The 15096-nt window shown below is 38.0% G+C and overlaps 1 protein-coding gene across 1 annotated transcript in view; it reads right to left on the bottom strand.

Moving 5' to 3' along the window:
• Window positions 1-3116: 3116 nt before the first annotated feature.
• The window catches only part of LOC100453368 (uncharacterized), a 126528-nt gene continuing 114548 nt past the window's right edge, over window positions 3117-15096 (bottom strand). The window contains exons 13-16 of the mRNA XM_054525501.1: window positions 12377-13110; window positions 7161-7222; window positions 4770-4985; window positions 3117-4384 (exon numbers count right to left, since the gene is read on the bottom strand). Coding sequence (XP_054381476.1) covers window positions 3849-4384; window positions 4770-4985; window positions 7161-7222; window positions 12377-13110 — 1548 coding nt within the window. The 3' untranslated portion in view covers window positions 3117-3848. The remainder of the gene's footprint in view (window positions 4385-4769; window positions 4986-7160; window positions 7223-12376; window positions 13111-15096) is intronic.

Raw genomic sequence — 15096 nt, 5'->3', positions numbered from 1 at the left:
ATCAGGGATATTGGCCTGTAGTTTTCTTTTCTTGTCTTTGTCTTGGTGTCAGGGTAATACTTGCCTCATAGAATGAGTTTGGGGAATTCCTTCCTCTTATTCTTTGGGAGAGTTTGAGGATTGGTGTTAATTCCTCTTTAAATGTTTAGTAGAATTCTCCACTGAAGCCATCTGGGCCTAGGCTTTTTATTGTTGTTGTTATTACTGAAAGGTTTTTGATTACTGTTTCAATGTCCTCTCAGTTATAGGTCTGTTCAAATTTCTTATTTCTTTATGATTCAGTCTTTGTAGGTTGTATGTTGCTATGAATTTATCAATTTCTTCTAGGTTATACAATTTGTTAGTGTACAGTTGTTCATAGCAGTCTCTTGAAATCTTTTATTTCTGTGACATCCATTTTAATGTCTCATTGCCCATTTATAATTTTAACTATTTGAGTCTTCTCTATTTTTCTTAGTCTAGCTATGAATTTGTTAAATTTTTGATCTTTTTGAAAAACCAACTCTTAGTTTTGTTGATCTTCTCTATGGTTTATGCTTTACTTTATTTCCTTTATCTCTGTTCTAATCTTTATTATTCCCTTCCTTCTGCTGACTTTGGGCTTGGTTTGTTCTTCTTTTTCTAGTTCCTTGAAGGGCAGAGTTAGGCTGTTTATTTGCAAACATTTTTCTTTTTTCATGTAAGCATTTATTGCTATGAACTTCCCTATTAGTGCCACTTTTACTGCATCCCATAAGTTTTAATGTGTTGTATGTTTGTTTTCACTTGTCTCCAGATATTTCCTAAATCCCCTCGTGTGTTCTTCTTTGACTGATAGGCTGTTTAATAGTGCAATGTTTAATTTCTAAATATTTATGGATTTTCCTATTTTCTTTCTGCTATTGATTTCTTTTTTTTTTTTTTTTCGTTTTCTTTTTTTGAGACGGAGTCTCGCTCTGTCACCCAGGCTGGAGTGAAGTGGCATGATCTCGGCTCACTGCAACCTCCGCCTCCCGGGTTCAAGCAATTCTCCTGCCTCAGCCTGCCAAGTAGCTGGGTCTACAGGCATGTGCCACCATGCCCAGCTATTTTGTATTATTAGTAGAAACAGGGTTTCACCATGTTGGCCAAGCTGGTCTCAAACTCCTGACCTAATGATCCGCCTGCTTTGGCTCCCAAAGTGCTGGAATTACAGGCGCAAGCCACCGTGCCTGGCCTCTGATATTGATTTCTAGTTTTGTTTCGTTCCATTGTGCATAAATGGGTTTTTGAAAGAGGTTTGATAATAGCAACAGAGAACATTTCTATGATTTCAAATGGCTTGCTCAAGTCTTGTATATTAGCAATAACATGAAGCAATAACATGAAGCTATCACTTTAAGCCAAAACATTTTGAAATATTTAGATACCAGAATTTCTTTAAAAAATAAACAAGAAGTAAATGGCTTAAAAATCAGAGACTTGACACTTACCAACATTTGGTGATTTTTTTTGTTTTTTACTCACCACGAAAAATGATAAGGCATTATGGAATTTGCTTTTAAAAATACAACGAATTACAATGACAAAACATTAAAAAATACTTTCTAGAGAAGAATGCAAGCACATGTTGTGCTATCTGTACAGTACCACTAGCTCCATGTGGCTATTGAACACTTGAAATGTGAATAGTGCAACTGAGGAACTAATTTTTTACTTAATTTAATTTAAATTTAAATAGCCCTATGCAACTAATGGCTATTGTGTTGTACAGTGCAATTCTAGAACAAGAGAAATAATAGACCCTCTTTTATAGGGGCTAATGGATCACATTTAAATTAAAACATTCAATTTGTTGAGGTGAGAGATGAGGGAGAAGGCACATTGTAGAGTGAGTTGTAGAGTGATATAGACAAACTTCAGTGCATGTGAAGAGAAGGTAAGAAAACTCGAAACTATATCATATCAGAACTAGGTTGAAGGAATTTGAGGTGGTCTTGGTGGGAAAATGATAACTCATTTAAGCAATTAACATTGCAATGGTTGGAAGAATAATTAAATTTACTTTCAAAGTTTCCTAAAGGAGGAATTAGAACCAATAAGTAGCTTGATACAAGGAAGAAATTTCTAACATGAGTTCCGTATTTAGAGAAGTCTAGTGCTAAGGTGTATGACCTAGACTTATGACCTAGACTTTTCTTTTCTTTTCTTTTCTTTTCTTTTTTTTTTTTTTTTTGAGATGGAGTCTCTCTCTGTCACCCAGGCTGGAGTGTGGTGTTGCAATCTTGGCTCACTGCAACCTCCACCTCCCGATGACCCAAACTTTGTACTGATGTTACAGCATTATAACTTCACTTCCTCTAGCTAAGAAACACAGTCCTAAGAGGGGAAGTATCCTTAATAACAATATTCCCACTCTTGAGACCTAGAGTATATTAATAGAAAGGGTGTATATCTTTCTAATGAGAGGAAGATTTAGAGACAAAATTTGTCATTTGAGGCCCTCTGGAGGGGATCCCAAATCATATTTTTGGATATCCAAAAATCAGGGTTTTGGGGCCTGTACGTTAACATAATGCTAAGTTGTTTTCTCTCAATGAGCCTGTGGGTTTTGAAGTGTGATCCGTGATTCTTACTGGAATCTAGAGAACAACTGGTTACTAAGTTCCAAATAATTTTCCTAAGCAAGAAGACTGCTATTATGATCCCACTAAGTTTTCCTGTATACGTCACATTTTCTCTAAACTTGAATCATTTAATCTATGCATTTCTGGGCTGCACATGTCTTCAAATTATGGGTGATGATGATTTGCTATTCAATCATCATGCTCAGCACTGGAGACATGCCTTTAAATTTGGTTTTCTCTTCCTAGCAGCACTATTTACAGTAGCCAAAAGGGGAAACAACCCAAATGTCAATCAACAAATGAATGGATAAACAAAACGTAGTACATACGTACAACAGAATATTATTCAGTCTTAAAAATGAAGGAAAATTCTGACAAATGCTACAATATGGATGAACCGTAAAGACATATGCTAAATGAAATAAGCCATACAGAAAAGGACAAATGCTGCATGTTCCCACTTGTATGAGCTACCTAAAATAGTCAAATTCAGAAGGACAGAAAATACAATGGCGGTTGCCATGGGCCAAGGACAGGAGCGAATGGGGAGCTATTGTTTAATAGGTACCAAGTTTCTTTTTGGAATGTTAAAAATGTGCCACAGATGGATCATGATGAGGGTTTCACAACATTGTAAATTACTTAATATCACTGAATTGTACGCTTAAAATGGTTTATAGCCAGGTGTGGTGCTGCACGCTGGTGATCCCAGCTATGTGGGAGGCTGAGTCAGGAGAATTGCTTGAACCCAGGAGGCAGAGGTTGCAATGAGCTGAGATCATGCCACTGCACTCCAGTCTTGGTGACAAAGTGAGACTGTCTCGAAAAATAAAATAAAATAATGCCGGGCATGGTGGCTCACGCCTGTAATCCCAGCATTTTGGGAGGCCGAGGTGGGCAGATCACCTAAGGTCAGGAGTTCGAGACCAGCCTGGCCAACCAGATAGTGAAACCCCATCTCTACTAAAAAATACAAAAATCAGCTGGGCATGGTGATGGGCACCTGTAATCCCAGCTACTTGGGAGGCTGAGGCAGGAGAATCGCTTGAACCTTGGAGGTGGAGGTTGCAGTAAGCCAAGATCACATCATTGCACTCCTGTCTGGGCAACAAGAGCAAAACTCTATCTCAAAAATAAAATAAAATAATAAAATGGCTTAAATGGTAAATGGTTTCCTCAAAACTTGGATTGCATTAAACTGTCTTCGCTGTATATGTGAGATCATCTATAGAAAGTGGCTAGTGCTATTTTTGTATTTTTCCTCTAACAAATGTAGTTTAAGAACATGCCAATCTGATTTTGAATCACATAATCCGGTGGATGGGCATTGTTGGTGCAATATGCAATCGTCATGTCCCAGGCATCAATAATACCCACATTAAGATCCACAAAAATATCTCTTATGATAAGATTCTGAATATAGCCATGAAAGTCACTGAACATCTCTGCATTTTGTTGTATCTCTCTGGTATTTTCAGTTTTAAGTATCACCTTGGTCTCCGGGCTTCGCAAGAATAGACGTTCAATGGCCTTTTGAATATTGATGGCCCTACGGATGAAAATGTTGATGGGAAAGGGTCTGAAGTGTTGGCCGAGGGTAATGACAATGGCTGTGTTTTTGTCTCCTGCTACCCGGTCAATTTCCCGTGGGATATAGTTTTCATCTTTCACCGAGAATAACGTTTTGGTAACAAATGGATGACCATGTTTTTTCCACTGAATCAAAATATGTCTTTCAACATCCAGAAGAACATGTGTTTTAAAGATCCCAGCTCCATGATGATCAAAATATTTTAGGGCTGATGAAAGACAAATCAATAAATATTTTAACAAAAGGAAAATGATATAACTTTAAACTGCACACAACATGTATAAAATTTTAACCAAGATCACTTCTAACTAAGCATTATTGCCTATGTAGGGTGGATAATTTTACCAGGTGCATTACAATCTTAACAAAATATTGAACTTGTTATGAGAACACATGAAGAGGAAGAAAAATATTAACATTTGTGAAAGAAAAGATAAAATTTAACTTTTTATTAAAAGCCCAAAGCCCAAAGTTAGGCAAATTTAAAAAAATAAATAAAATAAATATTAGAAAAGAAAAGCAAATAATTCTAATTATTATTTCAAAACCCTCAAAAGTCAAATAGAATTTCAAAATATAAATTAAATACATACTTTTCACAGCTTTTTGTAAGTAGTAAATCCACTGACGCAGTGTTGAATCTCCCATGAGATAAATAAGTTTTCTTTCCAAGCAGTCATTTATATTTTTTGTTTCATTGAACTTGATCTGTTTACAAAATGCTGTAATCCACATTTTTTTCAAAGTATAACCACTTGGGAAAGGAGTCTTCATTCCAATCTGGCAGTTCTTTTTTATGTTCTCGCTCTCTGGCAATACAAATTTCCAGATTAAGTAATTTTTATTACCACAAATTATTTTGGAAAAATGTTTCTCATTTTTGCCTTCCTTTTCCTCTTTTTCTTCCCCCTTTCTCTTCAGCTCTATTTTGCCCTCCTCTCTTCCACAAATATTTATTTAATAAGATCATGTTAAAAGGGTGAATTAAATAGCTTTTCTTGAATAGTTTTTCTTGGAGTGGGGATCTGTTGACCCTTGTGCATTTGCAATGTGTCCCTGGGCTCCACCTTGTCCCCAGAGCCACGCTGCTGTGGAACAGCCAGCCAGAGTCAGGAGGAAATGTGTGGCCGTGAAATAGCAGGGCACAGTGGCCCTGCCAAATATTACACCAATGACATTGGCCTTGCTGAATTGTAAATCTCATCTTCCTCAAACTACTTATCCAGGAAAAGAAGCTTGAATGTGTTTATGAAATGAATGTCACACATTGTTTATTTTGTGTGTCCCAGAATCATCTTCTCTGGCTAATAATTTTTTTAAAATCCTTAAATCTTAATTGTCGTGTCTAGAACTGAATGTAATGTTCTCAGTGTGATCTAACACAGAAAAAAGTAGGATCATGACCTCCCTGTTCTGTACACTCCTCTATTAAAATAGCCTAAACTGTATTTACTGACTCCTATTGAGTTTTTCCCCAGGTAAGTTTCTGAGGCCACTTCTATATTCACCACTTAAAATGCACATCTTCTCCAGAGCGTGATATTCCCCTTCCTGTGTCCATGTGTTCTCATTGTTCAATTCCCATCTATGAGTGAGAACATGCGGTGTTTGGCTTTTTGTCCTTGTGATAGTTTACTGAGAATGATGATTTCCAATTTCATCCATGTCCCTACAAAGGACACGAACTCATCATTTTTTATGGATGCATAGTATTCCATGGTGTATATGTGCCACATTTTCTTAATCCAGTCTATCATTGTTGGACATTTGGGTTGGTTCCAAGTCTTTGCTATTGTGAATAGTGCTGCAATAAACACAGGTGTGCATGTGTGGGGTGGGGGGAGGGGGGAGGGATAGCATTAGGACATATACCTAATGCTAAATGACGAGTTAATGGGTGCAGCACACCAGCATGGCACATGTATACATATGTAACTAACCTGCACATTGTGCACATGTACCCTAAAACTTAAAGTATAATAATAATAATAAAATTTTTTAAAAAATTAAAAATAAAATAAAAAGAACCCCCCCCCCCCAAAAAAATGCACATCTTCTTTGTCATCTACCTGCATTGTTGGGATATGGGGTACACATTGAGGAACTTACATTTATTCGTATTGAATAACATCAGATTTGTAAGTGGCTCCAAAAATTACAGTCTGGTACTATCTTCCAAGAAACTGCCTGACTTTACTAGAAATTACTGTCCAGGCAAGAGGGAAATAAAAGAGGTGTTACGAACATTCAAATTGCCTCAAGAATCTAAGAACTTTCTTCAGTGTAAAAGTTGGGTGTGTAAAAGTCTCCACCGGGTTTAGCAAAGTTCTTTGTACAGTAGGACCTCAATAAACATTTGCTAAATGCATGAAAAAGGGGTAATCAGTAATGGTACACCCCGTTGAATGTTATAATGGAAGTCCTTTGCTTTACTTTAATTTTGAAATTCACTTCATTTCCAGTGTAGCAGAAACATCACTTCTATGAGTGAAATGGTTTTGTATTGGCCACTAAAGTTCATATGATTAAACTGAGAAAAAATTCACAGAAATTTCTAGTTCATAGAACTTCAAGTAAGATGGCTTGGCTAAATGAGAAATTAGAAATCACCAAAGAAATGTCCTCACTCTGAATCTGTGCAGCTCATCTGAGACATTTTTCACATAGCACCAGCACCTGATCATTGGCTCTGGAGGAATAAATCTCAAATTTAAATACAAATAGCCTGTACATTTTGAGGCAGTGCCACTGAAGTTAATGGTTTCCCTAGCCTTTTATATCTGACTTGGGATGAAAATTGGTTTAAATCGATCAGAAAATAATTTCCAAGAACAAAATCCCTTCTCTAAAACCCAAGTGGTTGATGTAATTTGTCCTAGGAAATGAGAGATCAAATGGTTAATGTGGAATAAATATCTCTAAGTAAGCATATCCTTTCCATGGATAAATTGTGATCATGGCAGGCAACAACACTCCAGACTTACTGTTACATGGTACAACCTCAATGGGGGTAAAGTTCTTCATCATTTCAACTCCTATGTTGGACCTGCAAGAAATGGGAAAATAAATTAGCTTAATATCTGCCCAGATAATAAAGTAGGAATCACTGGTTTAGATGGATTAAACCACTCTTCTCCAAATGCCTTTCCCCCCCCTTATTTTGATATATTTAAGATATCCTGGGGAAGTAAATAGGTCAGGATTCTGGAAAGCTGTTCCTCTGCTAATGGCAGGGAATCTAGAGATCCAGAGAAAGTCACTCACCCTCCACATGCAATCCATCAAATCTATCTAACATCTATCTGTCTGTCTGTCTATCTATCTATCTATCCTTCTTTTAATTTTACCTTCTAAATGGCTCTCTACCACAAACTACCCTCTCCACATTTTCCACCTGTAGTAATTCAGGCCCTCATCAACCTTTTCCTAGGCTAGTGCTTCTCAAACTTGAGTGTGCATCAGAATTACCTGCAGTACTTTATTACAACTCCAATTGCTGAGCCTCACACCCAGAATTTCTGATTCAATAGTTATGGGGCAAATTCTCAAGAATTTGGATTTCTATAATAACAAGCTCTTGGGCTAACCCAAAGCCAATGGTCTAGGGGCATTACTTTGAGAACTCTGTCCTAAATTATTATAATACTATCTTTCTGCCCTTTTGGTTTATCCCACCTAAATACAAACCGTATGCTACCTGTTTTATTCCCCTATGTAAAATGTTCCCATGACTTTCTGTCCTCAGCCTACAGAAAAAGCTCCCTAACTGGTATAAAAATCTCCTATGAGTGTCTACATTTCCAGCTTCATCTTCATCTACTCTTCACCTTCTTGAGTTCCCAGGAGTCTATTTTTCATAGTCTGTTATCTCCCTCAGATAGGAATCAAGTCAATATTATTCACTACAATATTTCAAGTGCCCAGCACAGTGAGCTTTGTCTCAAGGTATCAGTCCCAATGACTATGGTGACTATGTCTGGCCAAATTGAATTCACTCTATCAGAATGAAATCCATCTGGGGGAAGGTAGGCCCTTTCAGAGCCAGAGCCACAGAAACCTTCAAGAGGGATAGAGAAAGCCCTTTCTAAGATTGAGAAGAACTGCCTGAATCTCAGGAAATGAGTTTTTGGGTCAAGTGAGGATAATATCCCCTTCATTAAGAAGGCCAGAGGACTGAAGAGAGGTCAGGGTGGCTGGGCATGATGGCTGCATGGAGTGGTGGAGTCATGGGAGACAGCACTATGGCCCATTGACTTTAGAATAAGATCGATTGGGAATCCCGTTCTGATTCTGCAATTCAACTGGATATGTGACTTTGGCCAACCTATTTAATATGCCTAAATTTTCTCATCTTCAAAATGAGCATAATAATAGTCACTCCAGAGTGTTTTACTGAGCATTAATGGTATAATATAAGGGAGGCATCTAACATAAAGGTTGGCATATAGTAGGTGCTCAACAAATCATTGCAATTATTATTACTGAGGATCCCATCAGACCTATTTTTGGCACAAGAGTAAGATTTGTCTTTAAGAAATTTAATCTGACCAAACCTCTATTCTCCCATACCTTTCTCAGGTAAGGCTGAGGATAACAAAAGAGATTGAGACCTGGCTACCTTGTACATTTGGTTACCAAAGAAAAATTTGATGCTACATTAAAATTAGGATTAAAGCCATGTATTAATGTTATAAAGGAATTCATTTTAATGTCTCCTGTTTTTGCAATTTTGCATGTGCATTAAATTTTAAAAAGGGGTCTATAATTAATTAGACCATAATAGAAACTAATAGAATATTGAACAACTGTGTTACCTATGTGATATCTTCCCCTATGGTAACTCCTCATTTATGTTTTTATCATGATTATCCACAAAACTCTTAAAAAGAAAAAGACTTTTTTAATTTGAAGAAATAAATATCCTAGGAAGTAACATTTCTGATTCTTCAGCCAAGGTTGGGAGAGAGAACTCAAGTGGGAAAATATATTTACAGTCATCCCTCAGTATATGTGGGAGATTGGTTCCAGGACCCCCACCGCATCTACAAAAATCAGCATATGCTCAAGTCCTGCATTCAGCCCCATGGAACCCAAATATGTGAAAAGTCAGCTCTCCATATATGTAGGTTTTTCATCCTGTGAATATTATATTTTTGATCCACATTTGATTGATAATGCTTTGAATATAAGTGGATTTGTGCAGTTCAAATCCGGGTCGTTCAAGGGTTAACGGTACTATGTTACAAATGAAACAGAAACTGGCTTAGTCCCTGTATTCATGAGAAGGAAAGATGTCAAAGAACTCGGCTTGGGTCTAGGAAAGGGCCCTAGAGCTTAGCAATAGAATGGACCATGAGACTTCTTGGATGTGTAATCAGCTGTTCCTTGCATATGCACTACATCACCTGTAAGGAGACTGAAATCTCTATTTCCATGCAGTAGGGGAAAAAAACTTAACAGTTTGAATAGAGCAGGGGATCTGGAAAGGACTTATGTCTATTTGGAAATAAAGCAGCTTATTATCATGATTACCGTCATGAGCACAGCCCCATTGAGAAGCCTGATTAGGACCCAAAGTATGTGCCAGTCTGCCAGACGAGGGACTTTGGATTTCCTGAGACACAGCCAGCAACTGTGCAAGGATGGTACCTCCAATCCAGGCTTCAATGAGGACCACTTCAAGAGGGATCCAGCTGTAGCCAACAGGGAATATAGAATCAGGCACATATAAAACATATAGAGTATAGAATCTTAAGTCCACCCTTAGACTTAAGACATAATTCTGAGACCTTCAAGACAGGAAGACCTTTATGTCTCCATGATCATTTTTCCTTTGCTTCATAAAAATTTATTTTTAAAATCCCAGCTTCTTTTAGCTGAGCCATAGGGGATAAAGAGATTTTTCTATACATTGATCAGGAAAATGTAAAGAAGTGAAGGTGATGTAGGGGTGAAAGGGAGAGCCTGTAGTGATGTAGGGTCAGTTGTGCCCAGCTCTCTGTGTCATCATAATGCTTAAATTGGATTTGAACTTGAATTTCCAGGATATTGTGCTATCCTGGAAATTTGCCCTCTGAAGACATATCAGAAAACTAAAGCCTTTCTATGGCAGCAGCTCCCAAACTGGGGAACCAAAGTCTCTTTAAATGATCCATAAAATAAGTGGTCTGTGGCCAAATAAATTTGGGAAATGCTGTATGCTCTATTCTTGCTTGAAGGGATACATATTAAAGTTTCTGAGAAGTCTTGCTGCAAAGAAACCAACTTAACTTTAATTATTTCTCCAGATTGTATTATTTTACTTATTTTTTTTTTATTCAACAAATAGTTATTCAGAACTTTCTCAGTGTCAGGCATTGTGCTGGGCCTGTGAGACAAAATACTGGCCCTGAATGACTTCCTGACAGACATAGATGACTTCTAAGGCCCTGCCTACCTATCTCATCTTCTCTCTCCCTCACTTCCTGCGTTCCAGCCTTTCTGCACTCCACCCCAACCGTGGTTCCTAGAACATTCCAACATGCTCTTGCCTCAGGTCCCATTCCTTCTCTTGAGAATGCTATTTCCCAAAAATTCACATGACTTACTCCCTCACTTAACTCAGGTTGCTGCTCAAGACAAGCCTTACCTGACACCGTTTTAAAATAGCATCAACCATCACGATTGAAACTGTTACTCTTATGACCTTCATGTTAAAGAGTTTTAATATTAAAAGAGTTTAAATTTCACCCTTAGAGCCGTGGGGTCATCTTAAAGCTTTTAAGGAGGAAATAGTAAAAGACAAATCTGTTTATTTACTTTTTGTCCTTCTATCCCACTAGAATGTTAATTCCTAACACCTAGTGCTGTGTCTGGAATACAGAAGGTGCTGACTACTTATAAATTGAAAGAATGGGCTGGGCGTGATGACTCATGCCTACAATCCCAGCATTTTGGGAGGCTGAAGTGGGTGGATCACCTGAGTTGGGGAGTTCAATACCAGCCTGGCCAACATGGTAAAACCCTGTCTCTACTAAAGATACAAAAATTAGCCAGGTGTGGTGGCAGGCGCCTGTGGTCCCAGCTACTCAAGAGGCTGAGGCAGTAGAATTCCTTGTACCCAGGAGGCGGAGGTTGCAGTGAGCCGAGATCACACCACTGCACTCCAGCCTGGGTGACAGAGAGAGACTCGGTCTCAAAAAAAAAAAAATGAATGAATGGTAAAAAGTAATTGACACTTAATGTTCTGCAGAGCTTACAACTTAACAGAGGATATTAAAAATAAATTGGAAAATTAATAATGTAATAAGAATTATGTTGGGGAAGAACAAAATGCTAAGGAAGAATATAGGACTAGAACTTCACTCAGGGAGATAGAAAGTTTCCTAGAGGAAATGATGTGTAAACCAAAGCTTGTGAAATGCCAGAGGTGAGAGGACATGGTCCATTTGTTAAATAAAAGGAGTTCCATTGATGGACAGAGGGCAAGGCAGCATAAAAGTGAGACAAGAGGCTGCCAAGGGAGGAAAGTCCTTGTAAATATATTAAAGAGTTTAAATTTCACCCTTAGAGCTGTGGGGTCATCTTAAAGCTTTTAAGGAGGAAATAGTAAAAGACATAACTGCATTTCAAAAACATTAGTCTAGGTGCAGTGTGGAGAACAGATTGGAAGAAACAGGACTGAGGACAGAGAATGGGGATTGTTGCAATGATCTGAGGTATGATGGCAGGTTATACAAGGATAGAGGCAATGGTGGTAGACAGAAATGGCTGGGTTCAGGAGATAGTTGGGAGGTATAATGTATAGAGCTTGATGGTTCACTGCATGTAAGGGGTAAAGCTTGACTGAACAATGATATCATTCACCACTTTTTTATTGTACAGCATCTATTAATAGTCTATAGGATTAGTATTCCCTGGAACACATTATAGAAAATACTGGTCTATAAAAAATTACTGAACCTGGAAGTATTGCAAACCATGGAGAATTATAGGTCTATATTAAGTGTTTCACTGGTTATACTCCTGTCAGCAAATAGTTCTAGGGGTGACTTGTATGGATCCCTGTGAACACACTCCAAGCTGAACTGACTCTGAGGACCTAATTATAATTTAGTCAACATAACTGACATGATACAAAAGTGTGATTAGGCAAAACTACTAGGCAGAGTTTGGTCGGATACCTCTTTTTATCTATTATTGTATTTGAAAGCCTCTTTACCTGTGGAAAAGGCTCCATTCTTCCTTGCTAAGATAGGAAATATTTCTTGTCCTAGTGGTCATGTGGGTCAAGGCCTCACAGGGCATATGTTGAGGCCTCACACAGTAGAAGGCTTCTTGGTCTCTGTCATCCATGTACTGGCACAGTTCAGCATTTGTGTTTAGGGTCAGGCCACATTCAGTGAAGACATTGGAGCTTCTGTTGGCAAACAGGCCAATGAAGATGATCCTATCACATCCTTGATTCCTTGCCCTCCAGAGAGCTGACACCCCTTCACTGGGGTGGATGAGCAGCAGAGACAGGGAGACCTGGCCCTCCCAGAACAGAGTGAAGCTGACCAGGTAGGTGCCGTTGTTGAAGTCAGTCACCTTTCCTGAAGCACCTGCCATTAGGGCTGGGGAGTATATCCTGGCCCTCAGGAAATCCCCACCATATTGCTTCCTGCGTCCCAAGTGGTCCCTCACCTCCAGAAGGATGTCCAGCTGATCCCCTCTGCAGTACATATCTTGAGGGTTGAGGATGGTGGCTGTGCTGTGTGTGGCACTGGTGGTGGTATTCACATGGGTGAAAGGTCTGGGTGGGATCTGCTGGTCTAGTTTCTCCATAATGTCCTTTATTCTAAGTTCAGTCTCTTTTGGTGAAACTGCTGGACACAGTGGTGTTTCAGAGTGTGAATATTTTTTGAAGATGTTCCCTTGGTTCAGGATAATATGGTTTTCCAAGCTGAACAAGAACTGAAATATTGAAAGGGAAAAGAAAATATCATCAGCAAACAACAGGGCTTGCTTTTCAATATAAATTATTATGGCTTATTTTACATCTTTCAGTGTGATAAATTAAATATCAAAAATCAATACTAACTGGTTTTCAGTTATGGAATCTTCAGAATTGGTTTCCACGTAGTATGACTTCCTCTGCTGCCAGCAGATGGTTTTCTTTAGGAGTCACTGACTTAAAAATTAACTAGATGCAATCAATACATAGCATTTCATGATTCAATTTTAGAGTTTTTCCTTTTGCTATCCCCTCACTTGACTTTTCTTTTTAAAAACCATATTATCATTTTCTATATCAACAATGCAAACAACAGAGCACAATGTGGTACATGTTTCATGTGCACTGGGAAAGAATGTATATTCCACTGCTGTTGGAGAAAGTGTTTTATGAATGTCAATCAGATTTAGTTGAAGGGTTGTGTTCTCTACTTCTTCTACATTTTTGCTGACTCTATTAGTTTCATGGGGCTGACATCACAAAGCATCACAAATTTAGTGACTTAAAAGAACATAAATTTATTCACTCATAGTTCTGGAGGCCAGAAGTCAGAGATTAAGGTGTCAACAGGGTTGGTTCCTTATAGACGCTTTGCAGAAGAATATATTCCATACATCTCTCCTAACTCCTGGTGGTTTCCAGTAATCCTTGGTGTTTCTTGGCTTGTAGACAGCTTACTTCAATCTCTGCCTCCATTTTTATGTAATCTTCCCCTCTGTGTATGTTTTCCCCTTTTCTTCTCTTAAAAGGACAGTTGTCACTGGATTTAGGATCCCTCTTAATCCAGGATGATCTCTTCTTGAGCCCTTTCCCTTATTCACATCATCAAAGAGTGTTTTTCTAAATATAGTGACACATCCTTATTCATGGTTTTAGTTACCCATGGTCAACCATGGTCCAAAAATAGGTAAGTATAGTACAATAAGATATTTTGAGGGAGAGAAAGAGACAGACAGAGAAGCCATATTTATATAGCTTTCATTACAGTATGTTGTTATAATTGTTCTATTTTAATATTAGTTATTTTTGTTAATGTCTTACTGTGCCTAATTTATAAATTAAACTTTATCATAGATATCTATGTATAAGAAAAAAACAGCATTTACACTGTATAGCATCTGGTACTATCTGCAGTTTCAGGCATCCACTGGGGTCTTGGAATATATATTTAGTAGATTTAAGGAGGACTACTGTAGGTCATATTCAGGGGTTTCAGGTAGACACATTTTTAGGGGGCCATCATTCAACCTGCTAAACTGACTTTCTCTCTACATATTTTATCAATTACTAAGAACAATGTTAATGTTGTTGACTATGATTCTGAATTTTTCCTTTTCTTTTTATTGATATATGCTTTTCTTCAAACATTTTGTAGCTCTGCTATTAGATGTACACACATGTATTGGTTGTTATGTATTTTGGGTGAACTGTCACTTTTACCATTACATAATGATCTTATTTATTCTTGGTAATTTTCCCGGTTCTGAAATCTACTTTGTCTGATATTAATAAATTCATACAAGCATTATTTTGGTTAGGATTTACATGGTATATCTATTTTTGTCATTTTACTTCTAGCCTACCTGTACCTTTATATTTAAAATGGATGCTAGCTTATGGTTGGTTTCTTTTCTTTTCTTTTCTTTCTTTCTTTTTTTTTTTTTTTTTAATACGGAGTCTCACTCTGTCACCTAGGCTGGAATGCAGTGGCACAATCACAGCTCACTGGATCCTTGACCTCCAGGCTCCAGGCTTAGGTGATCCTCCCACCTCAGCTACCTAGGTAGTGTGAGCCACCAGCACCTGGCTAATTTTTGTATTTTTCGTACGGGTGGGGTTTTACCATGTTGCCCAGGCTGGTCTTAAACTCTTGGGCTTAAGGGATCTGCCAGCCTCAGCGTCCCAAAGTGCTAAGATTACAGACCTGAGCCACTGAGCCCGGCCTG

This window comes from Pongo abelii, chromosome 9 (genome assembly GCF_028885655.2).
Source record: "Pongo abelii isolate AG06213 chromosome 9, NHGRI_mPonAbe1-v2.0_pri, whole genome shotgun sequence".
NCBI lineage: Eukaryota > Metazoa > Chordata > Mammalia > Primates > Hominidae > Pongo > Pongo abelii.
This window is presented reverse-complemented; position numbering and strand designations above follow the sequence as displayed.